Here is a 26,030-nt window from a genome sequence, read left to right as displayed (position 1 = left end):
TGTCACACTTGTACTAAGGAAAAAAAATACATAAAAACTGAATTACTCATTAAATCTGGGTTCTTAAACTCCAAAGCTGTCAGATTGGACAATGAATCTGGCTTTTTTACAACACAGAAAGGAAAAATATAAATTCAAACACAACAGTATAACATATATTGTTAATACTTGTGAGAGGATATGGTGGATGTAAATATTTTAAAACTCAGCTTCCTTAAGCAGTTAAAAAATCAGAAAAGCAACAACTACCGTGGAAATAAATGTCAACAGGGCCGGGTGAAGTCAGTATAAAAAATTATTAAGGAACAAAATCTTGAGTGTTACAGATCAAATAGAATGGCTTAACTCCTGCTCATACACAATTTTTAAAACAGTGAAAAGCTGTTCAGTGTGCAGTTACCAAAGAGAAATATTTTTTTCCTATGTATAAGGCTACAAGAGGGAGTTGCATTGCAGATAAAATATGTTTGAAATCCATAATTTTTATTACAGTAGAAGCCACAGTAAAAATATTTCTCATCTGTTTTGGAATCAGCACTTTGATTTTCAAATTCAAAGAAAGCAAATTACAGAAGTGAAGGGTGTATCAGCTCTGTGCTCCCACATATGGACAACCAACTGAAAAATAAACATCACTGAGTTGGAAATGCCTGTTTAGAGTGGGCTTTTTGTTCTGAAAGGAAAAAAAGTTAGGGCTACTTCAATATCCTATCCATTACTTTAAAATAAAGACTGGATTTTGTCCCTCAAAAAGAGGTAAAAGTATAGTCCCTTAAACTATAAAAGGCAATGATATTGAAACTCAAAGTGAAGCTTAAGGGCTGTTTATTTGGAAGTCAGCACAAGCACATCAACAGGATAAATATGGCAGATCAAACAAGAGCTAAGTGGAGCACTCAGAAACTGGAAGTTATTAGTTAGTTCCACCCATGTCCTTAATGCAGCTCTAAATTAACAAATTGTCTTCAATTTATTTTAACATCTTGCCCTATTTTTCAAAGTAATTTTCAAGAGTATTGAGGAGACATAAATGGCAATAGTAACTTGGAAGGTCAATTATGCATTTCTGAAAATTCAGTCCTGGACAGTTTTCCTTTACACTTGGCATTACCTGTCCATCTCCTACATCCAATGTCTATAAAAATGGCATTTAGGATGCAAAACCTTATTGGTATCATTAATTATTAAAATTAATTAAATTATTAAAATTTAATTACTAAAAATACAAGAAAATATTATCAGCTGGAACAAATTATAGCTCACAGAGAAATAGCTGTTTCCTACCAGTCTCATTTCTATGTCCATCAAAGTCATATCAGGCTTTTTCTGCCATACAAGAATCCGTCATGCTGTAATGCTGCATTCATCAAGAGCATTTTGGAATAAAATCAAATGTATTGTAATCACAAGTCCCTTTTATACTATATTACAATATTTCTGTTCCATTTTAACATTATCATGTATTATGAGCCACATTCCAGCCTTGTTTAATCATGCAAATTATCAGGCAAGATATGAAGAGGAAAAATACGAGTTATTTAAGACTCCTTCCCCTATGGGACACCTTTGAACTCATGCAAAACTGCACACACACAAAGCACAAGCTGTATAGATTTCTGAATTCCAGCAAACCTGTTTCTAAGTTCAAAATATGTGACCCTGAGCTGCCTTTTCATAAAGCCTCACTGGGAAGTTCTAATTGTGCTTTGAGTTCACAGATGTGGCTAAGCCACTTCTCATTAAACTTTCTACAATTCCATGAACCCTTTGACATGTATTTTCACATGTAAATATAAACACTGTCAAGCTTGTGAAACTTTGGTTCATTCTCCTCCAGAGGAGAACAAGGATCAACCAACCACAAAAGGAAGCAGCCAGTTGGGTTTTTTTTTAAAATATGGTACAGGCTCAATCCCATACAAATACCCATTCCAGATTACTGCTGGAATCTGCTGTAATAACCAACAACTTTGGCTTTTTCACTCAGCAGAAAAACATCAGGGTTTCACTATTAATGCCACATTTTTAAATAATATGGGTCAAGGAAGAGGAAACAATGATCAAAAAAAATCCCAAGGAAGTGTTGAGTATCTCTTTATTGAAAGACAACAAACACAAGTGAGCCATTAATAGTGGCAAAGCTGGGGGAGGGAGGGAGGGGGAGGGCAGAGGGGATTTCAATCAGCCTTTTCATGTTTTATTCATTCTTAAGTAAGAAAGCCTTTCCCTCTGGCCAGTTTTTGCCTTTACTAACATAACCAGACAACAGGCATTGCATACATCCACTGTCAGATTGCTGCCTTGATTATTATTTCAGTTGTGACACATGGACAGCCAACCCAAGGACTAAAAAAGTGGAATTTTCTGTCTGCAGGTAGACAAAACAGCTGCTGTAAGCCAGAGATATTCAATCTTGGTCCACCTGGAAAATTCATCCTACTTGCAATCTACTCCTACCAGCTTCTGACCACTGAGAAGTTCCCTATTGAGCCACATGATGAAAATGGAATATTGAGTGCACTGAATTGATGGAAGGAAAAGGTCCAGCTGTGCTGTCAGGTCCTTCTTGCCTTTAAAACAAGCTGCACACTCTGACTTCACCACAATGCTGGAACTATTTCCAAAATGAGCATCTGTAGTAAATGCTGATTTGTAGCATGAATCTTTATCAAATATTAATTAAAGCCTAATTAGGAAGACTTAGTAAGTAGAAAAGCACAGCTTTAAAAGCTGTCAGTGAAATGTAACAGGCATCTTTTAGAGCACAGAGATGTGTGTGCTATGAAATGTTAATTACTGCTCTTCTTTCAGGTGGTTGGCAGAGATTATTGCTAAGAACCACAGATCACCTGCGACAATTTCCAGATTTATCCAACACCAAGAGCTCCAAGATAACCTGCAGAGTCCAGCATGTATCATCAGGAAGTCATACAGACACAGTCATCCAGGGTCACTGAGGCTTTCTCAGACACTTATTTATCTACATGAGTTATTTATCTCCAGTCCAGCCTTATCACCCACAGGCCCTTCCTTTTGGCAGGAGGCTCCTCAGGAGTCACTCTGAGTTTGCTGCCTGCTTCCTAAATCAAAAACCACGTGAAAGGGTGGAAATGTATTGCCTTTGAGGAGGAAAAATGGTGGGTGAGGTGGGATTGTGCTTCAGGCTGAACAGAACACTTCACAGGCTGAGAGACTAAACTAACCCAAAGGAGTGATTTAACAGATGTGGCCATGAACTCAGCTCTTTCACTTACAGTCCTTAAAAATGACTTGCATAAATATTTGTGCAATTAATCCAACCTTAAAACCATTCAGAACTTTTCACTTACACAGCCCAGTAAACATTTCCAGTGTAAAAGAAGGGCTGCACGATCAAACCTCGGGCACATTTACAAGCACAATTTGGACTCAGATATCCCACTGGATTAGTTTTAATCTACATTTTTTCCACTTACTTCAACATCAAAACAGCCAGTTCTCTTAATTTGTTTGCTCATTTTCTTCCTGTACCTGTCACTGTGATCTGCACTTACTGAACAGTTACAATTATCCTTTTTTATTTGTTTTTTTTTTACTCTTGGCCAAAAAGAGCAAGTCTTCCAGAACACATGTATTTAAGGTTTATAACAGTACGCCCATAAAAGTGTGGTTTGCTCACCTGTCATTTATGCAGAAGATAACACTGAAGAAGCAAATATTGATCTTTTAAAAAGTAGCTTTTTCAACATCGTGCTCTCTTTGTACTCTCTCACTCCCACCACACTCTCTGGGGTATATATTCTGAAATTTCATGCATACCATAAAGTATCTTTGGAATGTTACAGTATAATTGTTTAGAGAAACATTTAATGGATGAGTAAGCATCAAGAGGCCAGGGCTAAGGGAAAAGTTAAAATGCTGGCAGCATTTTGTATTGAAAGATCTTCTCAGCATGAGGACCGGGGATGGACATTTGATCCAAAAATCTGGTATTGACTCAAGCAAAAAAAACCCAAACCAAAACAAAACAAAAAACCCAGCATCCAGCCCAGAGGTGTCTGAAGGCACTTCCCAAAACATCTGCCTCCAACCACAGCTCCCAAACCTGGCTCTGGGCACTGCCCAGCAGAGCAATCCAGGGCCACAGGAAATTATTTGATCAATAACATAAACATTCTGATAAACAACATGATCTTGATCTTGACAATTGGCTCTTTCTCCTTTTGGAATTGGTCCCTTGGTTTCCCCATTCCCAGCACAAATAATCTGCATGTGCATGGTGTGGAAATGCAGCAGAAGTGACTGGAAAGAGCTGGGCACTGAGTACAGAGAGAGCTAAAAAAAAGCTAAATGTGCTTTCACTACAGGAATCTGCTGCAGATTTATTTAATTTACAATGTGCTGTAAATTAAAACAAATTTTCCTCAATTCCCTGAAGGACTGCTCCTCTCAGAGGTTCTGCAAATCCATTAGCACAGGTCCATCATTATAGATTTTTTGGGGTTTATGTACTGAAGAGAGTTTAAAAAAACACATACACACAGAATAAAGCATATGATATGGATAGATGAGTGGGACCTTAGATAATTGATTCATACCCTGATTAAATTATTAGAGTACAACTGAAGTTTTACTTTTACTCCCAATTCCTCCTCTGTCCCACACTGTTTTAAATAAGAAAAAGCAAAATAATTATCCCCCTATGTGAATTTCTAATCAGAAGATTACAAAAGCAGAAGTGCCCCATGCTCACAGAAACCAAGCAGCTCTTTCAGCTCCAAAGCTGGAAAAGCCAAGGTGCCCCAGGCTTGTGTCACAGCTGAAGTTTGATAATTGGGCACCTAAAATCTCCCTCAAGGGGAGTCTGTAGTGTTTACCAACATGTGAATTGGAGCTGGTGCAGCATAATTTCTCCAAAACTTCAGACACTCATGGAATTCTCAGAAATCTACTGTCTTTGAGGAACTTCTGTTTCTGCATTCAACTCAGCGGAGAACAGCTAGCACGATAAAATAATGAGGAACACACAAATAGTGTGAATCTATGAAGCTCATCTTGTTACACTCACTAAATATCACAAGTTCTGCTGGTTCCAAACACAATGTTTGATCCAAAACTGCTAATCTACCTGTAAATTGTGTGATTCTAAATTATATGTAAAAATAATGCATTTATTAAGGCTTTAAGAGGTATTAGTAGCATGCAAGATTGCAAGGGACTTCCCAGGTCATCACATTTGCATCCTACTATTGGAAACAAAATATTAAATAATCTCTTCCAGAACACATTGACTCCCATCTTATTTAAAATGAGGCTTTTGGTTTTGTTCTTGGGTTTGTTTATTTGTGTTTTTTTTTTTTTGCATAATCTCAAAATCAGAATATTTGTTTTAATTTTCCACTCATTTCATCAAAGACCAAGTGGCCATTTAGCTGAAACACTTCAGATTGTGTAGGACAAGCTTTTACATCCTCAAGCTTTTCTTTCTTTTCACCAGAACAGTGATCCAGATGCTGTCAGATAAATACACTGGTTTAAATCTGTGTTTTTTCTAGTGCCACACTCACAGGCAAATCCAAATATTCCTTGGGTAACTTTTTCTATAATTACTCTGCCTTGGTGAATTACAGGGAGCTGTACCACCACTGGTGATTTTAAAACAAGGTCTGTAGATTACTCCTTGTGTTACAATGACCATAGCAGGGTCTGTCAGTGGTTTTTTGGAGTTAGGGTATAATGGAGTTTATAATGAAGTCTAACAAATAAGGATATGTTAATCTTTTCAACCACTTAAATTCAAGGAAATCAAAACCAAATGTCTTTCTAACACAGCATCCCAAAACCCAAACCCCAATACTTGGATCTCAAAGCCTGCTGGGATGTTTTCTGCAAACCATCCATTAGATTTCTTATATTCTGTACAACATTCCTCCACAAGCTGGATTGATTTCTTCCACAGCTTAACTTGTTTTTGCCAAAGTCTCTTTTAGTCTCTATTTTAGTTCAGCATTGGCCTCCTGCCTAATGAAACAACTGTTCTTTATGCCAAAAACTGTCATCTTCAGTTGCACAAGATGCATCTCACTTACAAACAATGTATAATGAGCTCAATGTTTAATGCCTGCAGAACTGCTGTTTTAAAATGATCCCAAGCAAAACTTAAACAGATACAGGACTGGTCAGTACCTTGGATGGGAGAAGAACCATTCTCAAGGAAGATTTTTTTCCCCCTTTTGTATTGAAATCCACTTTTTGAAAAGAAAACCTTAATTTTAGAACATGAAAGCATATGTAGCTAACACAGGCAGCAGTGAGACATGTGAGGCTCACTCCAAACCTGAAACCGTCACTCTCACTCAGGGTGAGGCCATTGCTCTGTAATGATCACTGCACCACAACCTTGGCTTCTCTTGAACAAACCATGTTTAAATCTGATAACCTTAATAACCTATCAACTGATGGACTGAAAAAAGCCCATCCACATGAAGCTGTCATGCTGTTTTTCTGTAGTTTCAGACCCAGCTGCAGCAGAGGTACCTGTGTAAGGAGCTGTTCCTGGCTGAGGCCATTGATCCAGCGAGTGTATCGTTCAGTGGAGTCCAGTGGCTCTCTTCTGACTTGGCAACCAATAATCTAAAGCAGAATTACACAAATCCCTTAGGTTAAATTCTGTACAGCCACGTGGCAACAAAACAGTATCACAAAACAAACACTCAGAACGTGGCAACTCCAGGAATTACCTACACAGTCCTTACTAGCTCCCTTTTGGGTTCATAAGGTAATATGGTACAGTGGCTCTGTTCAAATGGTAAATAGTTACAGACTTTAAAGGTCTCTAGGAAACACTGAGGAGAATCTTTCCAATAACCTCATTTTTGGGAATATTGGAATCACTTTGGTTGAAATTTTCAAAGGAAATTTTCCATAGGCAGACATGTAGAATGCAAAATTTCAACCAAAAGTTACTCCAGCAAATGAAAAGTGGAACTTGAGTAACACCAGACGATCCTGCCAACAGTCCCATAACCTATAATGCCTCCTACTACTTTTAATTAATATAAAATCAGCAAAATCCCCTTCATATTCTGATTTGTTTTGTTCATGACAGAACATTAAAATCAGTGACCTGATTTTAATTTGGTCACTGAAGCACCGTCCACCCATGTGAGCAATATCTCCAAATCTAATACTGTTCTGTAGCTGTAGGGGTTAAATATGAATTTTAATATTATTATGCCAGTAGGTGTTCAGAAAGCTTCCAGTATGTCTCAAAGAATATCAGTAGGATCACATATATGCACAGACACATATTAATGCAATTTCATGGAAACACTGAACTGTTCACAGATCTCTGATTAGACAAGGAAAAAGCTGAGGAGAACCCCAGGAGTGTGACTGGACAGAAATTTGCTGTTTGCTCTTCCTGAAATCTGCAGTCTACACAAAACCTGCAGGGTACCACAGGACTTAATTATTCATGCAAAGTATAAACTGTTTTATACCAACTGTTTTATACCAACTACTGCACTCCCATCATGCTGTAACTCTCCATTCTCTTCCTGATTTTTAAGGTGATGCCCACTGAGGCTGCGCTTGTCCACTGAGAACTAACACCACAGGTTTTCAGTGTTTCTGAACACTAATTTCTGAGAAGTTCTGTTCAAGAACAGGTGGGAAACTCCCTTGGTTTATTTTCCACCCTAAGCATTAATAAATCTTCCAGGTATCTTTTTCTGCAGAGCTTTAAACTGCAGAGGAATGTGAACAGCCAGGCCAGAGCTCTGCATGTGCAATTGTGAGTACTTTTGATGTGGGAACAAAAACACCATAAGAAGATCTTGCTGGGGGACTGCTGGCAATGAAACATCACAATTTAGAATATGATTAAATACAATCAAAATAACAAGCATGGAGAAAAAGAAAATGTTATTTGCTTATCCCAGAAGAATAAACCAGAATGTCTCTGAACTAGGAAATGTTTCCTCAATGACGACAACAAATTACAGTGGAAAACTTCAGCTTCATCCTAACTTAACCCTCACATTACAGCTAAGTAATACTAAGATATTTTCAGAAGGTTAACCTAAAATTCTTTTACACTGAATATCAATTAGAAGAGTTCATAGAGATGTTTTTTTACAGCACATCACAGAGATAAAAACCTGCAAAAGTCATGTCAGGTGTAGGTCTATCCTGTGCTGCAAGGATGGTTTTTATTTAAAAATAGAACTCTTTCTAGTATTCATGAATCAAGCCCTCATTAGTCTTCTCTTACTTATCCTAGATTTTTCTAACTTACAAAGACACTTGCAAAACTGCATAAAAGGTAAAAGGGAAAAATTACCTTTGTTTTATATCTCAAGCTATTCTCTAACAACACAAGATGGAAACTTAGTTTCTTTATTTAAAGAGTCACAGTGAAGCTGAGCAGATACAAAGAACTTTGAAAAGGTGAGATATTAAAAAGGAGAATTTCAAATTTCTTTTCTGAAAACCTGGTTCTCAATTACAGCCAAGTAGGAAGTGCAGTCATCTCTCTCCTGGCAGCTTGAAATTTAAATTAGAAGCAGGGGACAGAGTTGCACATTTTTATATTCATTTCTGAGAAGACTGATAATTTCATAAATGCTGTTGGTAATTTAAGCAAACTAAAGCAAATGCTGAATCCAGGTGCTCAGCTAAAGGACTGTAATTCCCTGAAGTCCAAGAACAACTGGTTCAAATCCCAACTCCTCACACTTGAAGAGGAAACGGAACAGATTTGATCAATTATCTGTACACACATGAGGAGAGGTGAAGGCAGACAGCAGAAGTGCCATTAAATTGGATCCTGGACAGCTCTTTTCTGGATTATACATCACTGTTTGTAATTTCTAGAGTTTGACTTCAAGTCTCAGCCAAAATTCCCTCCTTTTTCATCTAGCCACACAGATAATTCCACTGCATGCTCCAATTTACTTCTCTCAATTTTAACTCATCACACTGGTTCAGTACTTACTGTATTTCAGGTCTTAAAATGCTTTGAGCCTTTTGGAATGAAAAAAAAAATTTAGGTGAAAATCCTCATCAAATAAAGTTGTTATTTAGGAATTACTGGTATTGAAGTGAGAAAAATCAATGGGTTACATTGAATTTAGCCATAATTTGGAGCACAATCTTTGGAAATGTAACTTTGGAATACAAAAGGAGAATAGCTGCAAGCTCATTAACCAAGTTAACTGCTGTAGGAAGTGCTGTGTTTGCACTCCCCTCTGCCCTAAGAGCTGCTTTCTTCTCATTTGTAGAACCAGCACCACTCAAAGCCACTTTTATCATCATTTTTAAGAAGTTTGTTTTGCAGACAAATGTGAAAATTGCCACGGTGCAATCAAGTTTATTTCCAGATCCTCAGCCCAGCAAATCCCCTACCCCTGTGCACTTCAGCTGTGCCATTCCCTCCCCATGGGACTCTGACACGTGACTGGGATTTTTGACTTGTGCCTGCAAGATAAACACCACCGAGCTGAGCCTTTGATTCAGCATCTGCAAAGCCCAGCTCGTGTAACCAGCTTCTTTCACACAATGAAAATCAGATTATTTACAGCACAAACAGTTTCCTGCAGCTCCCCTGTGTAAGGTGTGGCAGCACAAGCAACTGCACACGGGTTCCATTTCCTCCATGCCTCACAGAGGTTTTATATTCACTGAATGTTTCCTTAGAGCTTTCAAATTGAAGTGAAAAGTTTTTCGCTGTTGCTTCTCTCATGACATTTAAAATACTTTGATAAAAATCTTTCTGGGTGTATTTCACCCATTCAGTCCTTCCAACAAACTGCATTAGAAACATTATTTTAAGTATCTGTTTCTATGCAAAAATAGAATTCATCCAAGTTTTAATTTTTGATCTAATTAGACAAGTTTGTTTTTATTATTACAAATGCTGGAGTGTGGCACATACCTGTACCTAGATTAAACTATGCAATATATACAATAAATGCAATTAGCATTTATTACTATTTATTATTATTTTTACAGCACATCACAGGGATGAAAACCTGCAAAAGTCATGTCAGATGTACATCTATCCTGTGCTGCAAGGATGGTTTTTATTTAAAAATTATTATTCCAACTGGAAACTTGCTGAAATGCAATATTAATATTATTTGTATAGGAAGCAGTACCATGAACAATGAATAACAGAAATTTCTGGCTCATAGCAAAGGACAATGGCAGTTCAGGAAAAAGTAAAATTCTCATCAGGGCAGAAAATCCTTTATGCTACCACAGCAACAAGGTAATTTGCTTTCTAGAGAGATAATTACTTTTTTAATGTATTAAAGGTAACTTAGAGGTCATTTAGCTTTTTATTTAATTGCAATTAGCATTGGTGTCTCTGGAAAAAATATAAAAGAATTTATCCTTTATGACAGCAAGAAACAGTAATAGGAAGAACAGTAAAAGCACAAAATAAGGGATTTATCTTAAGTGCCAACAAATACATACACTGAAAGGCAACACAAGTAAATTTTATAAACAGAAGTGGCTTGAAGTGAGCTCTGTGGGGAAGAAGTGGCCACATGCAGGATCAGTTTGTGGCCCTACAGAACTGCTTCATCTACTGCTTCACCAAAAGCCTCCAGCATCTGCCAGTCCTGTCTAGATGGTCTCAGACAGGGGTAAAAATGGCATTATTGGTCTGTATTTAGGCACCTGAGTCTCTCTGCTGTAATAACTCTACCACTTCACAAAATTAGGAGTGGACTAATGAATTGTACCTAAATAACATTATCAGAATGAATGCCACAGGCATGTTCTTTATGCCACTGCATTGAGAACATCTTCAGGAGTTAGGGAACTGTAAAGCCAGAACAACAGGATTATGATACAGCTAAAGCAGCACAAATAACAATAGTGATGAAAATAACTCTGAGGGTCTCCAGGTCACAGCACCCTGGCAATAAAGATCCAACGAGCACATTCAGTAAATTCAGAGTTATGCTGACATTCAGAGGAACTGGGCAGGATTACTACACACATTACCAAATCCTGCTCAGAGCCACCTCTAGCCACTGTCCTGTGAGGGACAAAAGTGTCCTGTGAGGTGAAAAAAGAGAATTTCAGTCCCATGTCTGACGTGTGCACAGCCCAGCACTCTGTACCCAGTCAGACATGTCAGAACTTGTCCCAGCTTTCACCAGTGGGTTCTGAAATGCAACAGTCAGGTGGAGATGTTTCTTAGTTTCATCATTTTGGAGTTTTATGTTTTGCCTTGCACACTGAAGTGGAAAAGGAAGCGGGAGAGAGGAAACAAAGTTTAAATGAGTCGGCAATAATTAAAACCAAGGCGTTTTCTGCAGATGTGGTGTTTTTGAGTTTTTAATCACTACAGCTTCCTTTACCACAAACAATCTTCCTTATTCAGGAGGCAGCCTATGTACTAAAGAGGAAATGAGGATGAAAAAATAATTGGTCTTCAATTTTATCCCAATATTTTCCACCCTTGTTTTAAAAGAAGAGGAAATGAACAAAGACAGGCAAAAGCATAAACTCTCCACAAGGCAGTGGGCACTGGATGTACAAACACACCCAGGAGTTCTTCATATAATGTATCTTCTCTTAAGGAGCTTTAGTATTGAAACAGGTATTGAAAAAATATCCATTTTAGCATGAAAAAATCCATGGCTTTTCTGTACAAAATAAATGCAACTTTCAAAGGTTATACAAAGTACAGAACTTGATTCTACATTCTGAGGAAGAATGTGCAGTGTTCTGTTTCATTTTAGAAATATGACAGAATGATGTAAACCTCCTTGAAGAGAATGTCATTAAGTACTTAGTGATGCTGTAATTAGGAAAATCATAACATCTGATCCTAGATAAAGTTCAGTGAAAAGAAAGATTATCCAAATAACAAGTAAAATAGGGAGGATTATCTCAAGGGCACAACACCTTTTTCCCCAGTATGCCTCCTTATGAGAACCCACAGATGGCAAAATCCTAAAATAAAAAGCTAATAAGAGTTATTTTTTATAAATAAATTGTATGAAATAACTCTTATAAGAGTTATTTAATAAGAGTTACCTTATCCTGAATGTTTAAGAGCAGCTTTAGTTCATGAAGCCCACATCTTTTGTCTTAAGGAAAGATAGATGTCCCCTCTGCTGTCTCCAAACCTTACTTCAATTATTTTTATTGTAGTAATTTTATGCAGTAATTTCCTTTAAGAAAGATTTTGTGATCACTATTTAATGCAATTAAAAAGGAAAAATAAACTAGAGAAATATTTTTATGCAGTTCAAATCTTCCCAGAAGTATATACTGCAGGAAGAAGGTAGTAAAATGTGTTTCCTCTCCCAATCATTTCCAAGGGAGGAAATTGTTCTTCAAAACATGACACCTGTGAGTTAATTTGCATTAGGTGTAAATATACAAAATACACCCTGGTGCATTGAAAACATGTTTTAGAAATTATAAAATATGTTGATATTGCTGACTCCCCAAAGAAGCCTTTAGGTCAGATGAATATCCATTTCCACAGATGCTTCTATCTTGGAGCAATCCATATTCAAGAACACCTGTTACACATTCTACTTGACCCTGGTTCAAGTCCAAAGTCCACAAAAGGATGTTACATGTTTATTTTCAGCACAGAAAACGAGAGTAATCAAAAACCAAGGAAGTCTGAATCTTCTTTAGTGAATTTATATTAAAAAGAAGAAGTCATGGTGTAATCAGAACAGCCCAGCAGAGCATCACAGCACAGATAGGTTTAAAAAGATGGTGTCACACGTGTGAATTCATGAAGTTTGAACATGACATTTTGGGGAAAACTCCAAGTAAATATCATTGAAGAGATAGCAATTTCTTTTGTCTGTAGCTTCACAAAGTCTGATTGGATTGCAATAGTTATCACCTCAGCAAAATGTCTGAACGCCAGGAGGAGGGAATCTTGATTTTCAAACATTTGATGCTTCAGACATAATTTTTAAAATGAAATATGTTGACATGAATGAAATACATTACAGTCAGTCTTTCATGAATATCAAACTCCAGTAATCACAATCATTTGATGGTGTTATTGGCATGTGGAGGCATTTTAAACACAAATTTAATTACAAAGTCGTGTCAGTTGGGCTGTTTCCCATTTGGGCTATTTGATTAAATGTAGAACAGACCTAGGCTGACATCGTGACTTTGAAAATGTTCTGTGGCTTTTTTCATAAATACCAAATTAAAAACTAACTTTAAGGAAGCTGCCTAATAAAAAGCAAAGACACAGCTGAATTCCAGCAGATCTGGATGATGCACATGGAAAGGCCTAATTACCAAAAATGTAAAAATAATACTCTCACATGGTCAAAGACAGAATTTTCATATTCCCCAGTGCAAAAAAAGAAAAGGAATCATATTTTTTCCTCTAGACATACTCCAATGTCACCACTTCTGACAAAACCTTCATACAACTGCTGCTTTAGTCTCTACTCTCCAAACCAAGAGAGAAGATTATTGAAAAGAATAAATTATTTATATATGATATAAAATTAATAAAAATCATAAATAATAAATTATAAACAATAATTACTTTTATTTCTGTATATATTATATATAAAAATAAAAGTTATTTATTGCTTATTAATTTATTATTTATTACTTATTGAATATATATATATATATATATGTATATATATATATAAATTTTATATACTTATAAATTCCTTTAAAAAGCCTCTAATGACAATTTCCTGAAGTGAAATCTATAAATGTTTTTATAAGTATCTATATTGGGTAGCCTTAATTCAGAATTATATTTTCCATATGCTGGAGAAGAATGTACAAGACTTGGTAGTTTGATAATAGTTTGCAGTAAAAGGGAAATGAATATAAAAAAAATTCTGCTGACCAGAATAATTAATACTAGTCCATGAAAATATTCCTCTGGACATAAAAAAATGTTGGACAATCAACAGCAGCATCTAATCACCTCAGGAATATAATCTCATTTTCCTGCTGTCCATACCAAAGACAGACCAGACCCTCTTCAGATCTACTCAGCCCCTTTAGTGGAGCCAATTCCTGCCAAGAGGTTCATGCAAACAAATTGGATTTGTCATCCAAGACATGACAGTACTCAATGAATGTCTCTTCAATAGCTGTTGGACGAATTAATTCTTATATTAAAATTCACCTCTACAGGCAGAGCTTGCTGGGACAGGCCCGAGCAGCTCCCACTGATCTGTCTCAATCCTGCAGAGTAAGGGAGGCACAAGGAGAGCTCTGCAAATTAACTAAGGAGAAAAAAAGATTATTTAAATTAACTAAGGAGAAAAAAAGATTATTTAAGTTCTATGCAAAGAAGATTTTAATCGACTTCGTGTCCAAAATAAAAGCATTTATCAAAGGAAAATCTGCTAAGCTATATGCCACAACTGAAGGACAAAGAATTTAAGGGGAGATGGTAAAATCTGGACTTCAGAATTGAAGACACAGAATGAGAGATCACCAACAACCTCGCTGAACACAGGAAGGATGCAAATTAAATAGAGATACAGAACTGAATTGAAATGGAGCCCAGAGAGGTAACATGCAGCATTATGTAGTTCTGCTTTATGGCAGTTTAATCAAACCTCACAGACACTCATTGTCTTTTCACACCACAAACTTACAGAATCAAGTGGATCTGATCATTTTAGCCACAAGAAAAGAATCATATGACTCAAACTAGTGCCCTCTGTAAGCAGAGCACTCTCCAAGGGAGGGAGGAAGGAAAAAACAGTCTTGCTATCTAACACGTGGCAGAAAGGTGTGACAGGTCCCAACAAGCAGAACAGCACAGGGTACAGTGACATGAAAAAAATCTATTAAATTATGACTTTCAGAATTGAAAAATAGATGTTTCCAGACCAAAAGGGGAAAAAAAATCCTCTTAACTTCTAAATGTAGTTAATCTGTGAAGTTCAGGGGTGGGAGGGAAGCAGCCAATGCCTTTGGCCTAGAGCTGTGCCCTAAAGAAAGGAGCAGCTCAGCTCTCATTCATTTGCTGCTTTCTCCAATTCCTTGGCCCATTGTGCAATATTTGGTTCAGCTCTCCCAGGGCAGGTGAACAGGTCTGTGAGCCACCAGCTCCCAGTGCCAGCCAGGAATTGTTCAATTCACTCAATCCCATCAACTATCTCAGAGCCACATTAACCATCAAAGATATGCAGAATTCAGGCAGTTGGTGAACACAGGCAGATAATCAACAGATAAAAATGGCTTTAGGCACTGCTGCTCCTGATCTAAAGCCAAGCTACAGAATATGCCAAAAATCTGCTTTAGAGATGCAAAATAGTGAGACTTGCTCATTGAACAAATGCAAATGTATATTCATGTTCTCTCACCCACCCAGGTATCCTACCTGCTTGAGACAGAGGATTGTAATTTCACAACAAATAGAAAGGTGTTCGTGGTGACACTGCCACTGATTCACCTCCCACTGAGCCAGAGAAAACAAAAGGAAATGTTCTTTATTTCTATTGCCCATATTCTCACTCCAGCCGTTTTCTCACTGAGGTAGGAGACAGTGAGGAAAAGTTTAGTTATTTTATAAGTTCTCAAAGTGTCTTTGAGATCAGTGTCTTCAAGATCATTCCCAGGTCCAGTGAGTCTCCTTCAGCATGCCCAGAGCAGGGCCTGCTGGCAGCATCCAGCAACAAGGCAAGCAGAGAGCAGATCCAACTGACATCCCCTCTCTCCTTGAAACAAAAATCTTTGTGACTTCTCAGAGGGTAACACTGTTGGAATTAAATAACATGGAATAAATGTGAGGCAGAGTGAAAAACAGCACAGTGTGTGTGGTTTGGGAAATAATTTCCTGGGCTACTCCAAACTTAGGAAGTTGTTCTGTAGAACACCAGTACATACACCAGGTTGGAGCTGCAGAAGAACACAGAATAAGATATGAAGGCATGATTTTTTCAGAATTAAGAAATGGAAGCTTGAATCTTCCTATTAATTAGCTGCCAACAAAGCATACATGTTATGTGGTTGGTAAATCAGCAACACCTGGCTTATCCTGGATAAATGGGACAGATGCAGTTTCTAGGGATAAATGAAACCAGAATAATGTTCCTGAGCTTCACAACTGCTAAAAGTAGGGATTTGCACTGAGCCTGATATTTCTTAAGCAGAACTTAAGAATTTGTAGTATAAATTAATTTATAGTATAAATTATTTATAAATTTATATAAATTAAGAATTTGTAGTATAAACACAGACTCTCAAAAACTTGTGTCTTCTGAGAGTGTCTAATTACAGAATCCATGTGAGGGGGACTTGGAGATGATGTAAAATAGTCATCAGAGGACAAGGTGACAGCAGTTGTGCTTTAACAAAAAGCACAATGCATTAATGATTTGTATTTTGAGATCCAAAATCCTCCACTCTGAACATTTCCAAGGTCAGAACAGTTCCACCCTCAAGCCTTATTTTTAAAAAGTGTCCAGATAAGAGCAACTTAAGAGAACAGAAATTAACTTGGTCTTTAAAGCACAATTAAGGAGTCTGTGATCCAGGAAATGAGACACAAAGGCTGCTGCTGTTACCTCAGTGTTCCAGTATCTGAACCTGGGGCAAGCTTCTTGCTTTTCCAGAGATGGAGACACAGGTTTCTTTAAAGAATAATTTGTTGGGAAGATCCCAGAGGCATCTGATATCTTTGGTTCTTCTGTTTAGTAACCAGGCTTCAAATCAGAGTAAGGCAATTTGCATTTAAGAGTAACACAAAAGAGGAAGAACCTCAGGGATTAATTAGGACCTGGGAGATTTCTCTTGGTGGGCAGAGTTGGAGATTTTCCTACCTGCAGATGAATAGTAACAACAACAGCAGACTGAAGCCTACAATATCAAGGCCCACTGGGAGCAGTGGTCTTCAAATCTGACTCCCAGTAACAATCAGCAGGACCAGGATTAGGAATAAAATTTCTGAAAGTATATTGAGACTGCATAAAGTCAAAAATCCAGGTCAGGAGAAGTTGCAAAACAGTGGAAAGTGCAAATTCTGCAAATCAGAATTTCAGGAACAAACCAAAAAAGCTCACTGCTTCACAGGCATTTCTCAACCTTCTGCTTTTTGTTTTAATTTTTTTTTTTTCCCCTCCACCTACTCTGGTTTATCAGACTGATTGAAGCCAAGCCAGAACTTCAAACACAGAACAGAACTTCCTTCAAACATCCCCAAATATCTTCCAAGGCCAGCAAATTGAATGGCATGATTATTCTGAGGACAGCAGAGAGATCATTCTTTTAAGAGCACAAGTCCATGCTGCCACTGGTCAGTAGATTTGTGAGCAGGCCAACTTTTCCCAAAGTTGTGTCAGAACTGTTGAGGGGCCCTGGACCAATCTGATCTATTTGCTCACCAGAAACAGCTGGATGTGCTCCCCTTTCTCCTTCAGACCTTTGAATTAGAATTCTGTAAAATCCAACATTAACCCAGCAGGTTACACCTCACCCAGGCATCCCACACATTTTCTGTACCTGTAACATGGAAAATGTGCTGGCTTTGGTGGAAATAGAGTTAATTCTGCCTTTCCAGCCCTCCCAGTGCTGTGTGCTGGTAACACACCAGGGCTCTGAGCCCTGCTCCCAAGGCTCTTTCCAACATTTTCCCTCTCCACAAGGCTGAGGGTGGGCAAGGCAGTCAGATCCAAACTGACCAAAGGACTGCTCCTTTTGCTTTTAATAAAAAATAAATTACCTTATCTTGACCCACAGGTTTTTTCCACCTTCTCTGTCTCCCTCCACCCCATCCTTCTGAGGAGTGACAGAACCCAGCCAAGGCAGGGCCACCACAAATACCAGACTGAAACAGGACCATAAATTCACCTGAGTTTGGAACATGGCAGAAACAGGTTTGTGTTGCTTAGAAGAGGTCATAAAGACTCTTCTGTCTACTCAGGTCCTCTTTATTACTTGTTTGATTGTCATTTAACAGCTCGAACTGAGGGTTGTTGGGCACTAAAGTTTAACAGAATATAAACAAAACAGTTGAAATACTTCCTAAAAAAGACTACAAACTGTTTAGTTGAATTTAGTCTAATTTTAAAAGTTTTAATTTACATCTATAGAAGCCATATAAGCAAGAAATATGATAGCTCTTAGCACTAATTTCCATAAAACAAGCATACTGGATCAACTTGCCTTTCTGGTTTTTTGGCATCTGACTGCAGAATGACATTAACTGATGGATATCAGAACAAAAACAACTTTGGATTTATCATTTTATTGTGTTTGTAATGTGAATTAGGTTAACTGCTACTCAGGTACTATTAAAGCTACAATTTAATAAATCCCATTGCAAGGGATCAGATTTCAGAAGAACCCTAAGACAGGTGGTGTGATGAGCAGGTACACATCCCACTGCTAAGCAGCAGGTTGTTTGGCAGACATCCCTCAGCCAAAAAAGTGTCTTTTGGAGTTCAAAAAGTTCAAAAGGTGTTTTGTTGACAGAAAGCAATAATCCCAAAACTGTGTTTTGTTCAGATACCTGCAGGAAACACCTTCATGGCAGACCAAGTCAATCAACCTTTCCTTTCCAGAAACCTCTGGCACACTGAGGTATCACAAGAGAAAATGTCAGAAATGTGGAAACAATAAGGATGATTTTGTTGACAAAAACAAACTCAGTTTTCAAGTTTATAAAGGAGTATCTTTGTCAGTAGTATTGACTGCCATAACAAGTATATATATACATATATATGCACAACAAGTATATATATATAATATATATATATATAATCTTTGGATAAGTAGAACCTATGCACAAACTCTCTCGAAAGAACATTGATTCTAATCAAAGAAAATCATATAAAACCAAAATCATATCGATCAGAGAAAAACTCTCTCATAGAATATTTCTGACAGTTTATTTCACAGGAATAAAGAATGGAATTCTAATAATGTTTCATTTTACAGGCAGGCATAGAGAGAATCTTCAGCTGAACTTTAGGCCAGTTGATCACTGGTAACAACCCATACATTCCCTATGGTTTACAGTTCCTTAATTATTAAAAGCAGATAAACCATAGCTGTAGCCAATCCTTTGCAGCTTTTCACATGACTTGGAAAGGCTACATAAAAAAGGCATTCTCCTTTAGATTACAGACATTAGCCAAACCTATATACTTATTTGCAAAAGAGTATCACTGTTGTAATGAGATCTGGTTTTCTGAAGAGAGAAAATAAAAGGAAGAAAAGAAGTTCAATCAAAGCTCCCATTCAGTGCAAGGATTAAAAATAAAGGAAAAGAATACACTGGTTATTGCTTTGCCTCCCCCAGCCCCACTGTGAAATTTTCATATCCTTTTAAAGATGTATCCGGAACTCTGTCAAAGAAAAACCCAGAAATACACACAAGAAAAAAGTACTCACACTGTTTGGGTGTTGAATGGCAACTTGGTGCTGCAGCCTAACCCGCTGTGGCATCATCACATCATCCTGGAATAAATAGCACACTGTTACTGAGCATAAAAAGGGTCACAGAACACTACTGACACACTTTAGAATATGTTGCTAAATGAACATCATTTTACTGGCTGGCAGTCAGAAATGCAAATGGAACAGATATGAAGCGACTTCACACTTTTTGTGGATTGAACTGGATGCTGCTGGAGCTGGAAGTGATCAAAACTACTCCATGACAATGGTGCTGTGATCTCAACACACACCCACAGCACCCACACATTGCACATTTATTTCTCAAGAAACTCTCCAGCTCTTTCCCAACTCCCCCAGCAGCACTGGCAGTGTGAGGACAAGGAACTACCCTCAGTTAAAGTAGCAATGTGAGGAAATGTTCTCTGAAATCTGGCTGTGCCTTGTTCCACTGAAAATGAAAAGCCTTTGGTTTCTAATCTAAAAAGATGTCATATTTCATAAAAAACTAGTACTTGTGAAATGAGAAAATTCTAAGGAAAAGGAAAAAAGGGAAGTACCCACACTCATAGAATGCATTAGCATGGACACTGGCTTTAAAACACGCATCTGGATTTAGATTTTGTGTCAGTACTTCTTCCACTTGCAGCATAAAGATCTGTTCTCTTTACATACAAAAGGACAGGTTGTTTTGTGAAAAGTCAGTAACAAGGCTATCCTGCCTTGAACTGTTAGGAGAGATTCCTTTCAAATTTTTATTATTTCCTGTCCAAAATTAAATCCTTTCTAGACAGTGATTCTACAGTTTATAGAAACTATAGCATAATTTTTCTTCCCTAAATTTTTTAGGCCCCTGAGGTTTCTACCTATATTCTTTTCCATGTTGGTGCCACATTTCCCCCCTTTTAAAGAATCAGCCTTTTTGAGATCCTTGTTAAAGCTAACACAGCCTATTTCTTCTCAGAGTATTTCCAAATAAACTTAATCAGGCAAACATAATTCAAAGGAGCCCTGAATTCCTGTTCTACAGACACCCTTTTAACAGTTCCTCACACTGAAATCATTCTGGTTTTCCTATTAGAGCACAAACCCTCAATATTGAATTTCCAACCACTTTCACATTAAAACTTCCCATCAAGTCAACAGCAACAAAAAGAAAATAGTGTTTAAATATCTACAGCTTGAAGAGTTGAATGACCTCGCTATAAAGGTGCCCCTATAGTTTTATCAAAACATGCATGATAAAAAAAGTTTCAGAAGTAGATCCAACTATTTAATACAATTCAAGGTTAAAGATAAAACTAAATAATAATAAAACTGACTCTTATCACACATAAGTTTATAAAAGATGGGAGGACTAAGTTGTCAAAAGTATTTTTCTGTATTTTGCATTTAGGATATGTTTAGTAAAAAACATGACAGCTGTTCCTGATTTTCAAAGCCAATAGAGCAAAAAACCCTTCTGATTTCCCATGACTTCAAAACTACAATAATATTATTTACCACCTCATCCACTTTTATCCATAGAGCACCAGAATTCCAGTTCAAGCAAGTGTTCCCATAAAACCTTTACCCTATTTCCCACAAGAAAAATCACAATCCTATTTCTTTATGCCAAATAAGAGCTGATTTTTGTGAATTAAAATCTGGTTTTCATACAAGCAATAGCAGATATATATTTAACTGAACTGTGTTCCCTCTCTTACAAGTTGCTAAGGATCCTTAGATGTTTTCTTGGTAAATCCAAAGGAAGAGGAAAAAAAAGGGGGAAAAGGGGAAAAAAGGGAAAAAAAGGGAAAAAAGGGAAAAAAGGGGGGAAAAGAAGGAAAAGTGGGGAAAAGAGGGGAAAAAAGGGAAGAAAAAGGAAAATGAGAAAAAGAGGGAAGGGATAAAAATGGGGGAAAAAGGAAAAAAAAAAGGGAAATCCACCAAAAAGGCAGGAATTTCGATGCTCAGAACAACGTTACCCTAATTTTTTAAAAGATACAACATTTGCTCTTGTGCTAAAAGATCTCACTGTTCGTGATCCCACACAAGAGAGAGAACTCTCACATTCACAAAGATGAAAAATAATAGACTTGATTTAAAAAGGTTAAATCAGCATGGAAAGCATTCAAACCAAATCAAAATAACCTATGCACCAAAGAGGTCGATGTCATGTTTTCATAACCACCCAGTTTGACAGGAATGGCCCCATTCCCCTAAGAAAACACGGGGTCAGTTTGATGCTATTGGCAAAACTCACAGATCTGGGGCTTAGGCTATCAGGGAGCATCAGAATTCTGTAAACTCCAGCTAAAGAGGGGGCACTATAACCACAAAAACTTCTAAATGCCTCTTTTTATTAATACAGCTTTGTTCTCTAATGCCAGAAAACTCTGTGAACTCTTACCCTGTATGACCTGTGTTTCTTTTAATAATTCTGTCTGATTTTTTTATTAGCAGCTTTACACACACACACTGCACTGCTGGATGGTTCTGGGAGACCTTCTGAGTTCATGGAAGGAGAAAGAAAGATGGGGGGAAATAAAGAATATAATAGTTTAGGGCATAATCCCAAATACTATAATAATGAGTAATTAACAATACTATATATAGCATATACTAATACTATATATAATACTACTATTAATAAATAATACTATATATCATAATAGTTTAGGGCATAATCCCAAATACTATAATAATGAGTAACTAACAATACTATATATAGCATATACTAATAGTATATGTAATGCTATATAATACTACTACTAATAAATAATACTATATACAATAAATATAATAGTTTAGGGCATAATCCCAAATGCTATAATATTGAGTAATATAATAATACTATATATATACTATATATATACTATATATATATTATATACTAATATATATATATACTATATACTCTACACTAATATATATATATACTATACTATATATATACTATATACTAATATTATATATAATACTAATGAGTAATATAATAATACTATAATAATGAGCACAAAATATAAATCACACCTAAGACAGAAATGAGATTCAATCATCATTCAGCTTTTTTGGATTCAGGTTGGTACCAGAAAAGTAACTGCAAAATCCAATTTTGACAGATTCCTCACTATGGGCGACTGGAAAGGTAACCATGCATTTATAAATGTATTTATCATGAAACCATCTTAGGGAACTCAGATGGATTTAAGACAATCAGATGGATTTGAAAACCTAAATAAATTTGAATGAGTAAAACCAAAGTGATTGTACCACAAAGTAAGAGCACCTTAAAAAGAATGATGGAATTTTAGCAACTATAGTATTAAACAACTAAGATGGTAAAATATTTTACCCAACAGTACACAATGAATCACAAATTTTCTATCAAAGCTGTTGCACTTCTGATATTGAATTCAGCACATGTGTTGCCAGACTTTGGTTTCTACATGCAGAGTTTGGTCATCTTTTTTTTTTTGGTTTAACACTGAGAATAAAACCTCAGTAATCAGGCAAACACTTTCCAAATTATTTTCACTCATTTCAGACAGAAAAAAAAAGGGCCTATACAAAAAAGGGAAGTATATTTAGTTTGTTTCTGTTTCCTAGGTGAGAGTAGGGAAGATAACAATAGTAGAAGTGACTTACATTGAAAAATAATTTTAACAAAAGAGAAGTTTACAATAAAATCCAAGTGTCTCTGTTCACATGGAAGCCTCTAATGGTTGTCCCCTAGTAGATATACAGCTGACAGGATGAAGAGAAATTTCTCACATGAAAAGAATGGACAAAATAAAAGAAATTTAAAATAAATGCTAAAGAAGTGCATGCCTTCCCTAATCATATACTTGGAATACAAAAGCTGGCCCCTTCAGCCAGGCTGTGTGGAGCACATTGGGCTCCACAGTGGTGACTTCATCATCTTCCCTTAAAATTTGGTGCTTCTGCACTTGAGAAAGTAAAACAAAATATACAATTCAATGCACAATACACATCTACTTCTTGCAACCAAGGGCAAGTTCACAGAAAACAAAATATTATAGGTCAGTACTGAGGTGCTTTCTTAGGCTCACATTACAGACTCAGCATCTCCTGCTTTTCCAAACTCCTTCATATTTGGCTGCTCAAAATAAAAAAATAAAAAAGGATTGAGAGCTGATACACTCCACTCCCATAAGAACAGCACCTTCTTCCCATCACAGCTATTAAATTCAAAATACAACCAGCAGCAGCAGCGGGAGGAATGTTTCACTCACTGAGCAACAATATGGCATCTCCAAAATCTTTCAATTCATCAAATGGTCCATTCATTTATCCTGCACCTGCTCAGACCAGAGGGAAAATCTTTCTTTGCTATTGTTCAGTTCAACTCCTTGAAGCAGGAAAGTGAAATGCCTGGGACCTCCAAGACGTGGCCTGTCAACAGCTCTGCTGAAGGAAACGCCCTGATCCCGGCAATCCTGCAGGGGCTGCTGCTTGAACACCCCCACACTGTCAAACTCACTGGAACCAGGCACTCCAATGGCACCCACAGATCACCTGGGACTGATCACCTGGCAGTACTTGCAAGAAAAAATCATCAGAAAAAATGCTACTTTTCTGTTTCTACTCCCAAATTAAACTGAGAAAGGGGACAACAAAGAAAACATTTCAAATTTAAGAAGCTGACTGCATTGAGCACCTTTCTTTTTTTTGAGCAAAGCAACAAACAGGTCTACATGGAAAGATCTACGTGGTGCTCTTATGAGCCTGACAATCTTTTTAATGGAATCTTTTATTAAGCATCACTATTAGCTGGTCAGGAAACTTTTGCTGTAGAAGCAGCTCCCACCTCAGTGCATTTATTCAACAAATGCAGACACATGCCTTTCCATATCTTGCTTTTCTGTGGTCACTGGAGATCACCTTTGATTTTTTCTCATAGTTAGATCACTGAAAAAAATGATGTGTTTGCAGCCAAGTGAAGCAGGTAATTCACAAGGTGTTCAACAGCAAAGCCAGTAAATCCACACAAGGTGTTCAACAGCAAAGCCAGTAAATCCACACAAGAGTAAAACTTCACCAGTGATTCCAAATGCCCTCTTTAACTACTGAATAGATGAAGACACATGTAGGGAGAGGTTATGGCAACCAAATTCTGAAGGTTTTCTTCTTCATTTAACATTTCATACCAGACAGAGGCATTTAATCTGGTTTTAATACATCTTTACAAAACAATAATAGGAATGATGCCTTCGAGCACTCCTATTTTGACTTTTTGGGGCTCATTAGTGATTAGGAAAGATGGACAATTCTTCTGGTAATGGAGTTCACCACTACATCCACACCTGCTAATTGTGTAACAGCTTATTTCAGTTTTTAAATCAGAGGATAAGTTCCCAGTATGTTAAACAACAACGGAAAGGAAATACATGACCTCTGATCACATCTTCATTTCCTAAGAAATACAGACTAATTTGAAAGAGAGGAGGGATATTTCAGAAGTTTATTGATGCCTGTAATGGCAACTAAGAGGAAATCCATGCTTCCAAAGCCAGGAAGTTACAGAGGCTGGAAAAGCCAATCTGTTTGTGTGCCTGACACACCTGGCTGGGGAGGGTCCCACCACCTTCCTCCAAGGCCTTTAGCAACACCCCCTCAACGAGGTGGGTTTGAACTTGAACCTCAAGGAACACATGCAATTTGAAATTGAGCAATTATGCCCACAGCAATTAAGAATTACCATTCCCAATTTAAATCATGCAAACAAATCTTCCAAACCAAAAGGAACAGGTCAGCAGCTGCCAATTCCATCACAGGAATGAGAAATCTGCTGTGGTTCACCCTCATTTTTGGTGAATAAAACTTACCTGTGTTCCCATGGCATTTTTGACTATTAGCAAGCAGTGACACTGTGGGAACATGGTTTAAAGTCATGTTTTTGAACTGCCTGAGAATCTCTGAAATTGTGATACATTGCCAACAGAGCCTTTCAAAAGATTGAAACAAGCACGTTAAATTCTCAAGTGATTATGACTGGGTTTGAAACACTGCAGGTCAACAAAGAACACATTTTTATGTTTCTTCTTTAACAGTAAGGAACTCTCCAACAACACACTGAATAAACCTGAAATAAAACCTGGAAACTCCACAGAATAAACCTGAAATAAAACCTCCACAGATTATTAGGATGAAATGAAAGCATGATCCTTTTTTAAAGAAATACAGTTTCAGACAAGTAGAGGCATGTTTATGTGCATGTCAATGAAAACAGCAGTTCAAAGCAGAATTTTCAGTGTAAGAGTTCTGCTGTGCTGCAAGGGGGTAAATGCTTCTAACAAAGATGGCACCACCCCAGAGAAGTGATAAATTACAGCTACAGTACAATGAAACTGGCAGATAAAGTCACAATGCAGAGAATTTGAAGAAGAAAAGCTAACAGTGAAATATATTTGCAAAATTAGCCCTCATTTTCCCATATTATGAAAAAATTGTTAAGTAACTTCAATTTTTCTACTTGCTTTCCCAGAGGGGAAAAAATTGCCTTAGTAGCTTGGAGGTGAAATCTGTGTCAACAACCACAGTAAAAAAACTCCACAATAGCTGTTAGTCCAACAGCTGCCACTTCATACTAGAAAAGGCTGATCAAATTCTGACAGTTCTGAGACCTGTAGCCTTTTTTTTCCACGTTTCTTCCCAGT

At 37.1% G+C, this 26,030-nt stretch overlaps 1 protein-coding gene across 1 annotated transcript in view; it reads right to left on the bottom strand.

The window, feature by feature from the left end:
- B3GNTL1 (UDP-GlcNAc:betaGal beta-1,3-N-acetylglucosaminyltransferase like 1) overlaps nt 1–26,030 on the bottom strand; it is a 108,480-nt gene that overhangs the window by 71,538 nt on the left and 10,912 nt on the right. Inside the window, exons 5-6 of the mRNA XM_066565789.1 lie at nt 19,366–19,431; nt 6,517–6,612 (exon numbers count right to left, since the gene is read on the bottom strand). Coding sequence (XP_066421886.1) covers nt 6,517–6,612; nt 19,366–19,431 — 162 coding nt within the window. The remainder of the gene's footprint in view (nt 1–6,516; nt 6,613–19,365; nt 19,432–26,030) is intronic.

The sequence above is a fragment of the Molothrus aeneus genome, chromosome 25 (genome assembly GCF_037042795.1).
Source record: "Molothrus aeneus isolate 106 chromosome 25, BPBGC_Maene_1.0, whole genome shotgun sequence".
Lineage (NCBI taxonomy): Eukaryota > Metazoa > Chordata > Aves > Passeriformes > Icteridae > Molothrus > Molothrus aeneus.
Note: the sequence above shows the minus strand (reverse complement) of the source record. Positions and strands in the feature narration are given on the sequence as shown.